The sequence below is a fragment of the Schistocerca nitens genome, chromosome 12 (genome assembly GCF_023898315.1).
Source record: "Schistocerca nitens isolate TAMUIC-IGC-003100 chromosome 12, iqSchNite1.1, whole genome shotgun sequence".
Classification (NCBI taxonomy): domain Eukaryota; kingdom Metazoa; phylum Arthropoda; class Insecta; order Orthoptera; family Acrididae; genus Schistocerca; species Schistocerca nitens.
Window position 1 is genome coordinate 18,127,982 of NC_064625.1, and position 17,053 is coordinate 18,145,034.

The window sequence follows — 17,053 nt, forward strand, 5'->3', positions numbered from 1 at the left end:
TAAATGAGCTGCAATGAAACTACTTATGCAAACACGTACCTGATCAGTCACATTGGATTGTTATTGCAATCTGTTGGCAGACACAACAGGCTGAATGGGTCCCTCAAAACTCGGCACGATTGCGGAAACTTAAGTTGGACTGCTTTAACCAACGTGCTTCAGTACACATGTACTCTTGTGTTTCCATTGCGACAGGTCGAGCCGCTTTAATGGTTGCAATGGAGATAGGGGCAGGCAGACTAGAAGGAGAATTTGTACACCTGTGATTGTAATGGATGAAGTGGGCAACTTGAGGGAGGAAGTTAGAATCAGGATGGAGGGTGGGAGATAAGGGTGACATATGGCTGGGGGAGAGAGGCAGCACAGACACAAGATAGGAATGTGGTATTGGTGAGGTTCCTCTGTTGTAGATAAAATGACTGCTAGAAAATTGTAAGAGGACAGTTTCTTTTATTATAAGTTCATCTTTCATACATGTATAAATCTTTAGTTTTTTTACATGTTTAAGTTACCAAGAATAAGAAAAGATTTCATATATGTTTTCATTTTTATTTATCATTTTCTGTACATATAGAAGAGGCATTTCATTTTCAGCCACAAATATTGTGCAAGTAATGCATCTTCTATAATTTTTATTCACAAGAAAAATAAATGACTGCATCTAATCGAGAAGGAATTGTAGAAAACTTCACTCGCATAGTCTACTCTACCTGTGTAGTAGCTATTTTTAATAGCAGATAGTAGAAAAAAGCTCATTTTGCAATAATATATATATATATAAACTATAAATTCCTGGTCAAAGACAAATGTTAACAAATTCTCATAGAATAAAGTCCATTTGCTAAACCCAGAAGTTTTACAATTGTGATACTAATTAAAGTTAAGTGTTTAACTGGAAGTTATAAAAAAGATGTTTAATGATAATACTTGAACCTCTTCCCCAATGATTCAAGCATTACATTAAACTTTTTCTAAGAAATTTTTATTTAAAATATTTATTAACTTGCTTTGCTTAGGAGAAATGTACATAAATCTCTCAAAGTCTTAAACCATATTTTTTAATAAACTAAAGAGATATTTAACTGCATTATTAGCATCTGTTATGAATAGCATTTCATGTATTATCAACTTTTATATGATCTCTATAAATAAAAGTTTAGTACTCTTAAAATCTACGTCTCAAGTATAATATTTATATAATAGTTCATACCCTATAACTGTCAGAAGGATTCTTCATCCCCTTCGGGCAAATTCAGTATCTATATGTATGTATATATAGTCCTTGAGCAGCATTAGTATATGAATGTTATAATGTAGTATTCAAAACTGCAAAGATTCTCAAAAGTATAGCTGCTACTGAGAAAATGCTATTAATTTTATGTACATGTGATAGCTCACCAAGTATTTGAAAACTGTGACAACAGAAAAATAAGTTTTATTGACTTATATTAATAATCACTTACAAATATACTTGATTGTTATCGGATGCTCCATCTCCTGCAATAATAGCAACTAAACAGCGTATAGTGCTAACGAGAAAACCTTCCCCTAATTTTCCGTTAGCACTATGCCACTGCAAACTACATGAGCGGCAAATTCGAAAGGTTTTCTTACTTCTAGATGACACTTTTTAAATTGTCAATGTATAAATGCAGATGAGAACGAAATGTATCTATTTAAAATTGTTTATCAAATAAGAAGTTGTATCTATGCTAATTTCAGGCACTCAGACTTAGGGCTACCATCTTCTGAAATGCTTCTGACTACTGTTGCTCATTTTCACTCACAATTTTAGAAACTGCTAGCCTACTTATCATCTGCATAGCTTGCTTGTGCTAAAATCTTTCTAATGGCTAATTACATATTGTGCATTTATCTTACTTTTGTACATTTTCAATTGTAAACTATACTGAAGTTTTTGGATAGAATAGGCACAAAAATACTTTCTTTGGGTCAACGCGTGCATCAAGAGTAGAAAATTAAATTTGTGAGGTACTGTAGAAAAATCAAAAACTTCACTAGACTCTAGATTATAATGAAAAGTATGACTACAGTGTAATTAACAAAGAGTTATAATCTCCACATACAGAGATCCACATGCAATATTTGCGACATGTTTGTATATAGCAGATCTGAATCTTGTTTGTGAGAAGTTCTCTATTTGAATGGAAACATTATTCAACAAACCATATGAAAGGTGACCATGTCAATGATTAATCACAAGCTGTTGCTCTGTTGTGAATATCTGAAGCATTCACAAGAATTTTACAAAATAAAATATATATTCTCAAATGTGGCAACTTTTAAGAAAATGCAATGTGAAAATGACTTTACTATGAAATTGCATTTCGAGCTAAAAGTAAGAGATTCAAACTTTCACGTAGAACCAATAATTTCATGTGAATTCTAAACGCTAAATCCAAATGAAAGGTCTCTCATTGTCTTTTTTTTTTACAAATTGGTTAAAATTTCTTCATGCTGGGCTCTAATGCAGCCAGAAGAGCACTGCAATGGAACTAAATGAAAAATATGGGTAAAGGGCTCTCCCTTCACACACAAAAAGACAATATAAGAGAATATTTATGAGATTAATTTTCAATTTTTAACTTTAAAAAGCTGAGGTTTATACTGACAATATATTGGTTTTAGAATTTTAGCTGTTACCCTCTATGGGAAATCAAGCATGTCTCTCAGAAGGAGATAATATTTCTTTAGTTTCTCACTTATATTCGTTGTACTGTACGGGGAAAAATTAATAAGAAAAACTATTTTTCACACAGCAAATTGGAGGCTCAACATGACAAGACACAGTTAATACACGTCCAGCAGGTGGTCCCTTGTATAAATCACATTTCCTCTCCACTTACATGATAAACTTAGTACTACTCCTGATTTCATCCAGAGTTTGATGCTTACAGTTTATTAACATCAACAGTACATATGATAAATTTTTGTCATTCAAACGAGTCTCAAGCTCCAGACAATCTTATTTAGGATAATTTCTGAGTCCTCCTGACAACACTGAATAACGGTCTTTCTCTATAGCTTTTATTTATTTTGACTCATTCAGAAGATGTTAAGATCTTCTGATCTGCACTTAACTGGGTATCATACTGCAATCACTTTAATATATAGAGACAATTATTTTAATTCATCTCACAGGCAACAGGTGCATGTGGGTATGTGCTGCATAATGCACTTTGTGTTGTAATACACAAAGAAAGAAACTGTTGAACGAAGTTCTTCATTGAACTTCATATTTCGGTAGGAGAGCCTAATACGTTAAGAATGTAGAGAAGTGTTTGCACAAGACTTGCACCTATTCCTACATCATATATATATATTTGTAGTCCAGTTTTGGCCAATTCTGAAGAAGTTATGATTTGTTACCAATATCACAGAAATGGATGGCTGAGATTGTAGCTATCTGAAGAAATATGTCCTTGGTAAAGATGTTTCCACAAAAAATATTTGTGCTATGGCTTTTGAAATGCCTTTGTTAGCTATGAAGCAACAATCAAGTCATAGTGATCTATGTCTACTGAAAACCTCTGTACTATCACATAGCTTTGCATTGCTACCCTTGAGAAAAAATAAGGCTCTTCATTATACACGAGAAAATGTGTGTCGTAGCAAAGGTAATGGTAGAATTTTCAATTCATTTTGCATAGTTGAGAAGCCACTTCTAAAGTTATGAAGGTGTGTGCTAAATTCACTTTTAGTCTTCTGCTCATAGCCTGGAACATTGGCAGAAGTATTAAGCCAAATGAACTGAAGAAAAATTCGTGGACCCCTTTACATGTAACCTGGTCTGAATGGGCTCTTCAAAGATGTGAGTTGCTGCAACTAGCATTCAGGAAAATATTGCAGAATATTATGAAAGGACTTTGCTAGGTTTTTATGCTTTGGATGCTGCAGTCTTCTGATGATGTCCTGTATGTATAAGATAGCTTGGAGTTAATTTTCAGAACGCAGCTGCTACTGAGCTATCCTCTAATGGTTAATTATATTAATAACCTCAAACAGAGGAGGTAAAATTGTCCATGTAAGTACTTATTTGACTATTCTGAATATTTGTATTGTATGCCATGTATAGACACCACAGGTTTGCTTCATGTGAAATGGTGTCAATAAAACACTGTCACCTTACTTTTGTATCTATGTCGGTTTCTCAGACACCATAAAATGTTGCCAAAGTGACGTTAACAGGAAAGTGAGGTGTATAGTGCATTTGTTTACAATTATAAAAGTGATATAAAATTTGGTAGTTAAAAATGTCAGCTTCACTACTGTCCCATAGCCAATTTGTGACCTACTGAGGCTATATTTTACACATTTAGCTATAAGAATCAAATGTCAAATGTAACTGTTGTGTTATGTAAGAGATGACTGCAAGGCTTATGCCATAACATTAATAATACTGTGAGAGAGACACAGAGAGAAAGGAAAAAATGAAATTCTTGCCTGGCCACAAACATTCAGTTATACATGTATGTGTACATAAACATTCTCACCCATGCACCCACACACACAAACAACACAAGAGCAACACTTGCTACAGAATTCAAAACCTAATTGGAAACACATCATTCTCATTTTTCAGTGACATTTTCTAGAGAGAGGTAAAAACTTTAGTTTTTATTTACTAGTATGTAACTGGCCAAAACTGGGAATATTGCCAACAATTGTTGTGTTTCTCTTTCTGGTGATTTTTACAGCACTACCTCTCCCTGGAAGCACCCTAAGTTGGCCATTGCGATTGCTTTTCGAATTTATGTAACGTGCAGTTACTGTCAATTATATGTACAAGGACCACGCAGAGGAGACGGCGATGATTTTCTGATGTGAAGATGCTGCAGTACGTCGCAGTGACCAGGTTACAGGCAAAGGTGATCATATCTGTGGGTGGGCGAAGGCTGCTGTGAGGTGGCACTCCTGGGAGGTGAGCACACTGTCTACAACTGCTGCTGCTGTGGCGTCGTTGCCCTGCTGCCACGTATCTCGACAGTGACGCTCTCGAGCGTGGGTGCAGAGCCCGTGGTTGCAGGTGTCGCGGCCACAGCTGCCAGACTGTGTGGGTGGGCTGAGCTGACCAGCGGGCTGGGAGGAGGCTTTGCGGGTGACCTCGGAGAGCGTGTCGATGTCGCCGACACGTTACTGCCTTTGCTACCCCGCCGGGAACCGCCGCCTGCGTGAAAAAATGTCACTGTTGTAGTATTCCTCATAATTTCAGACACTGCTCTACTTATCAACTATATAATCGCTATCAACTTAGCATTAACATTTCCGAGACTTTAATTTTAATTTTATTCCTTTTTGTTTGCTATTGTTCAATAACTTAGTCTCTTATGCACCTAACTGTTTCCATTCAAAGGCACTTATGAGCTGTGTTTAAAAACCTTCTCCTTTTCCGCAGAAATCATCGAGTATGGGAGACTTTCTTCAGTGGAGATGTGGTGGGGGATATCGTGTGCAGTCGTGTATTTTCACCTGCCGGCAGAAAGCGTCAGTCGCTGGCAGTCGGCTGTGAGTGGGGACTTGTAGTGAATAATTGTCAAAATGGCAGAACAAATTGAGCAATGATATTGCATCAGATTTTGCCAAAAATTTGGTGACACCCATGTGGAAAATATTCACAAGATACAACAGTCTTTTGGAAACAATGCCATGATCAACTCATAGGTAAGGTTTTATTTTTATTTATTTACTTATTTTATCAATTTTTTTTCCATTTAAATGTTAATTGTTCATTTATTTTACACCTACATGATTTTGGCTTTGTAGCCATTCTCAAGTGCATGTTAAAATGTTAATAAACGTCTGTTGCATCTGTGACATGTCATCCTTGAAAAAAACATATTCTTGGTATTATCATCATGCATAAGGAGTGGTGTAACTGCTTCAAAGTTGTCTGCAAATCAGTGGACAGTGATCTGCGCTTGGGCACACTCACAGGAAGCCAGGTGCATAACAATTCCACACCACAAGGCCAAACCATCACAAAGGATTACTATCGAGAGGTCATTTGTCACCTTCATGACACCTTGCAGCATGCAAACAACCACATCCACGAACAGAAAAATCTTGTCAGCTCTATCGTGATGGTGGATCTGCCCATTCAGCTCATCCTTGCTGAACATAACATTCTTGTGGTTACTCGGGCTTTCTACTCTCCCAACATGACTCTGTGTGACTTTTGGCTATTTCCTGAGCTAAAAATTCCACTGAAAGGAAAAAGATTTTTTTTTAAAAATTGACACATTGCCGATTGGAAGTAAGTGACATTTTGAAATGTTTGTATAATAATTTATCACATCACTATTACTTACACATATATGAAATATTCAAAGTACCAGTTTTGGCAAGCAGTTGCCATTTTCAGATGTGATACATCCACTAAAGAGTGCTCTACAGAACATATAAGAAATACAATTAAACGCTTTGCACATCATGAAGCCAACAAAAATATTTCCATGAATGTACATCCTATCATAACACGGGGAAAATACCATGTGACAATATGATGAACATTCACTGAGATATTTTAGTTGACTTCATGATGTTTGGACTGTATTTGTTATATATTCCATATGGAGCTCTTTAGTGGATGTTTCATATCTGAAGATGGCAACTGCTTGCTGAAATAGGTAATGGGAACATTTTATATATGTGTAAGAGATGGTGACATGATAAATTATTATACAAACACAATTTGAGTCAAGGGAAGACATCCTGCACAACATGATGGCCTACCTGATCCACATTTCAAAAGACACATTCCAGGAGTGTTTCCAACAATGGTGGGAACACTGAGAAGACTGTGCACATTATCGAGGAGAATATTTTCAAAGGGGTTAGGGTTCTGTGCATCTAATTCAAAATAGATGTATTTCTGTAACCCAAAGGTGTGATGCTTTTTGAACACATCTCATATACATATCAACTGCCATATGTAGGATGTCTGGATATGAACACATTAAAAAGCATATTGATTCTTCAAATGAGCAACATTCAAGAGTTCATTGCTGGGTGTATTCTATTTTTACTCCATGTTGCTGATTTGCCTAATGATATAAGCACAAGGCAATTTTTGGTTGGAGATCAAATACCTGCACTGATTGAAAATTGTGAAATAAATTCTCACTACATCAATAGTACACTCAGAAGTGTAGAAACATAATTCCAACCAAATGGGATGACTCTGAACATCTTAAAAAGTGATATTATATAGTTTGTGACAAAACAGCTGAAATTCAAAGAAATTAAAATTAGTAATAAAAGTCTATGCATAATAAAAGCGGACTCTTTTTAAGTTCCTAAAATTAAAAATGGATATGAATTTATACAGCAGTACACATGTTTATTATCTAGTAAATAAATTTTGTGGCTTGGCGCTTTCATTACACATATTATCAAGTGCTAATGTCATGGGCATATTGATTATAACATGTAATATTTATTTTCAGTGCAATATTGTTTCTCAGGAAAGTTGAAGTAACATAATGTACGGTCTGAAGTTGTAGAAAAGAATAATTCGTACATGTGTACTACACAACTAAAATAACTATATTATTTACTGTGTTAAAATCTGCATGGATTAATGTTCTTCCTGAACTTCTATAAAATTATGATGTTCTCATGAAAAAAATATTAAGAAAAATCATTTTAGAAGAAAAGGAGACAATTTTATTCTTCTTACTCACTGATTTCATTTATAACTCCCCAATATATGAAAACAGAAATCAGCCCCAAAGTAAAAGACAAGAGTATTCTTAAGATGAAGCTACAGGCAATTGGGTGGTGATTGAAGGGGCACAGGTTTAGAGTGTAGAAAGAGAGTGTCTTGGTGTGGGGGAGGGGGGCTTGTATGATGGATGTGGCAAGGGGTTTGGCAGAAGCTCCTTGATAATATGATGTACAGACATTAATACTCAGTGGAAAAATTCATTAAAATGAACTCTTTAATTTGAACAGGAGGTAGTTTTCCACTGACAGATATTCACATTAAAAATCATATTAATGTAGTTATGCTATTGTCCCGCATTAGCTATTGTTTCATAACAATGAGGTTATATCATACATATTTTAGTGTGCAGCTTGCTTCTTAATTAAATTATAATTACATGTACACTACCGGGCACTTTATAGTGATTTGCAGGATATGGATATAGATGTGGATGTAATAATGAGACAAATAATTCACAGTTCTCAGCCCATTACTTTTATGGGGTAGAACCACATATTCATGTTTAGACTTTTAAGTTCATAGTCAGTGGGTTGTAGGTTTTGATTTCCATACATTCTGCAACCATTTCTGTGTACTTTGCCATGAATATGAAATGTTGTTGTGTCCACAAGGTGAACGTAGCTGATCCTTTATTAGAATGTTGCAATGCAAGCTCAGCATCTTGCCCCAATAGAAATAACACATGGTCAGGGTAACAAGAAGCAATTGTTGATGGAAGTGTTTGTGCATGTCACCATAAACTATATATATTGACATGAAGATGGATTTCCGTGGATGTCTTAGAAAAGACGCCTGTACATGGTCAATGTTATTCTGGGCAATATATGGTTTCAGTACTTTCTTCATTTTGTGTGTTGCCATTTGCCGTTTGCAAAAGTTGTTGTCGGCAGTGTGGAATATTACTCTGAGTGGGGGTAAATGTGCATTGGACACACATTTCTGATTATGTTTCAGCATTTCGAATACCTACTGAGCCTTCTGCTGAACATGAAACATTATTGCCCTTTGCCTGTTTCTGAACTCAACAGATTTATTACTTATTACTCTTGCCGCAATGCAATAATGTCATATTAGCCTGCAGCTAACAAAATATATTGATTTCCTCTTTATACGTAAACCTGTGTGATTCATATAGAGAACCTTATAATTCAGTACATTTACTTTCCTTATGTACAATAACAAAGTATGTCAAAGGCACAAAATATTTAGAGAAGGGTGCCAGTAAGTCTCAAACAAGTGACAACATTTGCTTCCTGAGATTCCTTTGTTCACAGGAATTTACCATAAATTTCCATTGACTGAAATGCACAACAACAACAATATTAATAGTATCCTCCTGAACAACAACAATGTTAATAGTATCTTCCTGCCATAGTTTCCAATTTTTTCTGTTTTATTTAATCAGAGTGGTGTTGTTTCCAATCCTCTGACAAAAATCAGTTTAGTTTTCTTTTTCATTTCCTCTGGAAAAGACTGTCAAGAATTTTCTTTTAAAATGCACCTCTATCTAGAATTTCAGGGCCTTTTATTCCAATCCTCTTTTAGAATGACTAATTTTTCATACCCAATTTGCCTTAGTGATTCTCTGTGTTCAGTAATCGTTTTGTAAGTTCTTCCATCATTCATTTGTATCTGATGTTGAGAGAAGATTACCATTCATTTCCTTGTAGTTATATGTACTGGCTCATACTTTTTTTCTATACTTTCATTACTATTCCTACTGTGTTGGGAATCTCAATATGTTACTCAGAATGTTAATCTTCTTCTGTCCCTTGTGTAATTTTTATTTCTCTAGTCATATTCATGTCTAGGCATTCACCTCTGTTCAAATAAATGTGGTAGATTGACTTGGTAGAATATTCATCTATTGCTGATAAATCCTTTCACTTTCTGCCTGTAAAAGCAACTCCTACAATACCTCAACTATTTCAGTTACTGTTATTTGAAATTTCATGCACTCCAACAACTTTAATGCCCTTTTATGAGAAGCTGTTAGAAGTGCACAAAATGACTATAGTGATAAGTCTCTTTATCGAGAAATGCTTGCTATTCCTGTGTCATGTGTGTGATGAATGTTTAATTTTTATATACAAGAAAAAAAGAACAGCAATAACTTTAACACTGTATGAGAAAGGACAAGACTGTAATATAACACTGAAATCAAAAGTCAAAAGCATTTTCACTTGAAATATCAAATGTTTGTCAAAACACCAAATTAATTATTCTATTGATTCAGACATCCTACCTAAAACTCATAATCGCCACCTGTTACGGCAAGCCCTTAATAAATTCCAGAAGCAGAAATAAATTATCATAATGGTTCTGCTACAGTCATTAATTTACACCAAAGAAGTACCACCCAACTATTTTATCTGTTAAGACTGAACTACAGGACAAATCTACAACACTGTTCATGCTAGAGAATACATGCATCACCTTGTGTATGTGTATCTTTTTAGTGCGTGATATTTTGTGGAAAATATTATATTATACTGCTACAAAAAACCAGAGGAACAATGACAACATCAATAGCAGGGAATTAATGTGTTAAATTCAATAACTGTCAAAATGCATTCACTGCAAATTATAGTGAATGATTTACTTGAAGCTATTGTTGCCATTAACAGACACTTAATATACAAAAGATACAAAGTTAAACAACAGAATAAGTTATTTTAAACTTCTAGCTAATGACAATTCTACTTTTTAAGAGATCAGGATGGGGATTGACATAGACACCTACTAATACAGAGACACTTATTAATAATGTCCTAAGCTTATTGCATAACATAATAAAAAAAGAGCTGCAAATTTTTAAGATTTTTATCTTTGTAATAATGGTTGACTGTTACTATTGACAAAAGTATACTCAGTTTGATGTCTTAAAGAATTTAACAGTGAACATTGTATTTAACAAAATCAAAAAGCCACACAGATATCCATATTACATACTTGATAAGCCGATGTTAGAAGCACACTGAGACATATCTCAACACATGAATGACATTTTCTGATGTGAAGGATTTCTCTTTCAGGTTAATGACTCATTATTTTTATGTACTCAGAAATGATTAAAGTGTATTAAATAAAACCACGCATATCAAGCAGTGAAACCAAATGTGTTTTGTCATTAGACATTTTCATTTGAATCGTTCAACAGGGGGATGGGCCAAAACCAAATTGCATCAAATTAAAATGGACTCTGCATTACTGGTAGTATTTTATATAATTTATTTCTGGATTAATAAATGAGGGCAGTTGAAGCCATTACTGGAAGCAAATTTAATTATTTTTTTTCCTAGCAGCGAAATGATCAATGTGTCACTGGGGAACATTGGGATCAGAAATTGAACATGTATGTTATTTTACATGAAATACGAGTACCGTCTTGATAAAATATTTTGGAATGGAATTAGCAACATTCTTGCCCACCATGAAATATTTACTGGCAATGGTAACTGGTTTTGGTCAAAATGTGACCATTTTCAGACCATATTACACCATCATGTCAGGCGATAGTAGGGAACAGAGCAGGTATTGTAGGTCCACGAACATTAACTGCTTGACATCGATATTTGTGGATCCTGGATACCTGTTATCATGCTGTAATGCAGTCTGCAGAGTGTCACATTTTGATCAAAACCACCTACCATTGCCATTAAATATTTTATTGTGATTGGGACTGTTTTTAATTCAATTTTAAAATGGTATAGCTGTCATAGTCATATTGCACATAGCATCCATATCTTATGGTCATTTACACTGGAAAAACAAAAGACAAAATAACTGCTTTACTTTGGTTTCAAAACATAATTTTGCCAATTTCAAGCAAATGTGATTGAGGTAAATGCTCCACAATTTTAAACAAAAAATTAATATGTAGAAAATTTTGTCAGCTGTAAACACTTTCTCGGTTAGAGAAACTGTTGGCCCAGGCATATATGGGGTGCAAAATCTGACCTGTTAAAAAAATGTAGTTTAATATTTAACCAGGAGGGTACATGAGTTCTCCTACCCCCTTGTGTTCCTATTTCCTGCCCACAAGAAGAAGCCTTTCCCTTGGCCAGTGACTGCAGAGGCAGTAATCACAGTGGTACATATGTAGTGTCATTTCACCAAGTAGCATCCTAAAGAAATGGCTACTACCCAACAGAAATCTAATGCTAAGGTGGTTCATGTGGCAACAGCGTGCCTGATTCACACAGTTGCCATCTACACAACTCACTTACGTTCAACAGTGGAGCTCTTGTTGCAACTTTGGTACAGTATTGCAGGATCTCAAATGTCAGCAAGTCAGTGCTGACACAGGTATGCTGTTGGACCAAAGGCATCAGATTTTTGCAGACTGAGGACTGGTGTGAGACTGAGAGAGAGTGCTTAACAGAATTGCAAGTGTAATGCAAAACATATCTCACTTAATCAAAATGTTTCATCTGACTTTTATTTCCTGTCAGGAAATGCCTCAAATAAAAGGTCTGTGTCTTATCCTGAAAAATGTGCAGCTGGTTTTGGTGCCAAATGCAGAGATTTTGATACAGTGTAGCTAGTTAAAGTAATAGCTACTTTCAAGTGCTAGCTGAAAGAACAGATTTTTTTGAACATTTATTGAAGTTAAGACATCCTTTTTAAACATTGAAATAGCTTTGCCAATGAGTGCAGTATCTTGGATGAAAGCAGACTGTTCACTCACATGCATCTTGTCTATAGGATATGACACAACCATTAAACCTGGCTTCAGTGACATAATCAGTGAGGTTTCTTTGTTCAAAGTGAAGAAATGTAAAGTAATATTTTAATAAAAGGTTAGTAGTCCGGGAAAGAGATATTTTTCAGTTCTTAATTACAGCATTTTTCTTTTGTTTCTAATTAGTAATGCAAGCATTATTGATAATTTTTAAGGAACAAATAAAATCTGGTTTTTATTATTATTGTTGTTGTCCTTTGCATATGATCACACAGAGTGATTTGACTTTTTTTTGGGGGGGGGGGGGGGGGGAGGGAGATCACCTCATTCTGTACAACTGCTTATCTTTTGAATGAAGGAACAGATTCGTGTCTGCTACTTCCATTGTGGGTATCTGGGCCTCATTGCAGTTCTTTTCAACTTGTTTGATCTAGAGTATACTCCATAATCTTGTGTGTAAGTATAACTGCTGGGAGTCTTTCAGCATGTCCATAAAATTTAAATCATTTCTTTCTAATGTTTGCTGCCAGGTTTGACAATTCCTCAGTTGCTTTATGGGTTTCAATTCATACCAGGCCTCAGTTTTTTCTGGTCCAAGAATTTCCTTTGTAATTCACCAATGTTCCTTCAGGATGTTTTCCAGAATGGCTTTTCTGGTGAGAATTAAAATTTCTCTTCCATACAGGACTTCAGGATTTATCACTGTGTTGTAATGTTTAACATTTTTGTGTATCAGCATGCCCATTCCATCCTGTGTTCTCCTACACGCTCTCTTGAGTTTTTGTAATTGAACTCTCAGTGTTCCCTTTAGTAGACTTGTTTGTTCTATGATCTCAATGAAACACTTGAAGTATCTTAACCTTCTGATTTACTGTACTTCAAGTTTAATTTCTGAATGTTACATTTATTACCGATGAAAAAAAAAAAGTATTTGTAGGCCAGGTTTTTCATCACATTCTTTGGGGATTTCTACCCAACTGCTGTGATTTCCCCGTACTCTAAAATTGCTAAATTGCCTGTGATGATTAAGCAAGAGATATTAATGTCATCTTTGTTCACCCAAGCTGAATAAGTTTCCAGTGATTTTGGTTTATGAATTCTTTTTCCCATTCCCCAAACACTTTATCTAAGATTAGATTGAATGGTGACACTTCCTCTCCTTAGTGAATACCTGTTTTGTTGTCAAAAGGTTCTCATATTTCCACCATAAATTTTACCTTGGACTTTGTGTCTAATCCCTGTCCTTCTGGGACACTGAAAAGAGACTGTCATTAAACTAAGTCATGCCTTTTTGAAATCAATGAAATTGTAGATGACTGGGCTGTTATGGGTTGCCTTATATTTTAGTACTGTATTTAGGTTGAAGAGCTATTCTACACATGGACACCTTGATAGAAAGTTCGTTGAGTATTCAGTGATCTTATGTTAAAGGTGTAAGTGTGTTCTTTGAAATAAACATGCTGCGAATATCTTGCATGTGACCTGAAGGAGAGAGATCCTTCTCTAGTTATTTACATCTGTTCCATCACATTTTTTTGTGGGATGGGTGGATGAGCATGTACTTCCAATCTTCTGGAAGTTTTTATGTGCGCCATATATCTGTGATGATTTAAGTTATTTCCACAAGTGTGTTTGTCCCTATATGCTTCAATAACTCCCTGATGATGCTGTCTTCCCCAGATGTCCTGTTCTTTTTGAGCAAAGGATATGCTTACAAACTGTAGCTCAGGGAAGTATCTCCACACAGTTGTCATGATTTGTCAGAGCAAGTTTATTGTCCTCCTTTTTGAAGCACAGATTCTGTGGTGTGTATCAGTGGATATTTCCAAGTACATTCTGTAAGAGTCATGTGTGTTGACTTCCCTCAAGTTCTTTTCAATAATTTAATATTGCTTGCTCTCTATGTGTCTCCTCTTTATCGGTCTGGTTAATTTAGTCACTTGCTTTCTAATCTCGAAAAAGTCTTCTTTAGTCTTGGGTGAATGTTTACCATTATGTTTCTGGAAGACTCTCTTTCATTCCTCCAAAGGGTCTTCGCGTACTGAATCCCACCAAAATTGTTTCATTTTCTTTTTCTGCAGGGTAGCTTTTTGGCTTTCTGTTTAATCTTGATTTGGAACTGTTCCCAGGTGACTGCTTCTTCTTTCTCCCATTTCTCTTTTATATTAGTTTCTTAGATCTTTTTTGTGTCAAATTTATGAAGGCTTGTACTGTTGCAGTGCACTATTTTGGTGTAAACTTAACCCTAATGAGCACAAGATAGTGACCGGAATTGATGTTTCCACCTCTGTGGATCTTTACATTGAGAACTTCCTTCTGTGAGTGATATGTGATGGTAATATCATTGATTTAGTGCTCATCAAGCAACTGAATGGGTCCCTGCAGGTTACTGGCTTTCAGAAATGTTTCCCCAGAGAGGTTGACATGATGTTCAGATTCTTTTGTTGACACAAAACAATGGCTATAGCCCTATTCTCATAGGTGAATTTATGTGCTGGGGAACTGCCAACAATTTTTTGGTATACATACTATCCAACAAGTTGCTCACTGAAATAGCATAGAAGGATTCTTATATCCGTGGTTTATTATCATCATTATCAATACTTCATTTTTTATAGCTGAAAGTTTGTGACGCATCACATGATCCTCTCAACAGTCTGTCTACGTTTTTCCTAATCTTTTGTAGGTTTCGTTTTTCTATCCTTTCCCATAATCTTGATTTTCTTCCCTGCAGTCTTTCCTCTGTGACTTTCCCTTGGACGATCATCTCTTTCACGTTATCAACCTTGGAAAAGACGATTGTCCAAAGCAAAGTCTTTATTCTACATCATACTACATCCAATGTACAATACCTATATAAACAATACAATATTGTTTTCACTTTTTTTAGAAAGGCCATAAAACTTTTGATTTAATTTGTTGTGTGCAATATTTTACATAATTAAAGATCATGTAAGAAATTTTATCAGTAATACTTAATTTCTATTGGACCTACTTACAAAATAATAATTTTTATAGTTTTTTTTGGGGGGGGGGGGGGGGAGGGGACGGACAGATCTGACACTTCTGCCGAGAATGTAGGATCACCTCGCTATGGCTGTGGTCTTAAAGGGATACTAAGAGATAGACACAGAGGTGACAAAGTCATGGGATACCTCCTAATATTGTGCCGGACCTTCTTTTGCATGAAGTAGGCGGAAACTTGATGTGGCATTGCCTCAACAACTTGTTGGAAGTCTCCCGCAGAAATATTGAGCCATGCTGCCTCTATAGCTGTCCGTAACTGTGAAAGTGTTGTCGCAGCAGGAGTCTGTGCACAAACTGACACTGGGTGGTCAAATCATTCACTTGAATTGTCCAGAATGTTCTCCAAACCAATTGCAAACAGTTGTGGCATGGAAATTTTCATCCATAAAAATTCCATCATCATTTGGGAACACGAAGTGCATGAATGGCTGCAAATGGTCCCCAAGTAGCCACACATAATGATTTCCAGTCAACGACCCAGTCCTTTCCAAGTAAACACAGCCCACACCATTATGGAGCTGCCAGCAGCTTGCACAGTAGCATGCTGGCAACTTGGGTTCATGGCTTTGTGGGCTGTGCACTACGTTCGAATCCTACCATCAGCTCTTACCAACTGAAATTCATCTAGGGTCCAATTGGTATGCTCATGAGCCCAGGAGAGGTGCTGCAGGTGATTTTGTGCCATTATCAAAGGCACTTGTGTTGGTCCTCTGCTGCTATGGCTATTAATGGCAATTTCACCACACTACCCTAATGGATATGTTTGTTGTACATCCCACATTGATTTCTGTAATTATTTCATTCAGTGTTGCTTGCCTGTTGGCACTGACAACTCTATGCAAACGCCATCACTCCCAGTTGTTAAGTGAAGGCCATATGCCACTGAAGAGGTAATGCCAGAAATTTGATATTCTCAGCACTTTCTTGACACTGTGGCTCTTAGAATATTGAATTACTTACAGGTTTCAAAAATGGAATGTCCTATTCGTCTACCTCCAGCTACCATTCCACGTTTAAAGACTGTTAATTCACAGCAATAATGATGTCAGAATCCTTTTTGCATGTATCACCTGAGTACAAATGACTGCTCCACCGATGCACTGTTCTTTCATATCTCGTGTCTGTGATACTACTGCCATATGTATATGTATATATCACTATCCCATGACTTTTGTCACCTCAGTGTGTACTTAGTAATGGTTATTTACGTATTATACACAGGATTGTTATAGGTACCTTTGGGACTATCAGAATTCGTGCTATGTACTGGTCGAACTTTACGATAGTTGATATACTAATGAAAAAGAAGTAATTTTTTCATAACATTTTACTACAAATTAACACTTGTCACATTTTATTGTAAATATTTCCGCTACTCCTCATTCTTGCCAAATATTACATTCCTAGGTCCAGTGGGAGGCACCTAAATTGGTCGATAAGTGTGTTATTGATTACCAAAATATCTGACATAAATCGCAGTACTTGTCGATTGCATTGACATAGAAGCTTCTATAAGGGCCATTCAAAAAGAGACGAGCCAGAGGCATAATTACAGAAACCAGTACCAGTATGTTAGAAGTGTTGACCCTGGTTGT

The 17,053-nt window shown here is 35.8% G+C and overlaps 1 protein-coding gene across 3 annotated transcripts in view; it reads right to left on the reverse strand.

The window, feature by feature from the left end:
* Positions 1-444: 444 nt before the first annotated feature.
* The window catches only part of LOC126215347 (uncharacterized), a 286,938-nt gene continuing 270,329 nt past the window's right edge, over positions 445-17,053 (reverse strand). For 2 of the 3 annotated variants that reach the window (XM_049942032.1, XM_049942031.1), the window contains one exon: positions 445-5,188. In XM_049942032.1, coding sequence (XP_049797989.1) covers positions 4,956-5,188 — 233 coding nt within the window. In that variant the 3' untranslated portion in view covers positions 445-4,955. The remainder of the gene's footprint in view (positions 5,189-17,053) is intronic. The other variant, XM_049942033.1, reaches the window with a different exon arrangement.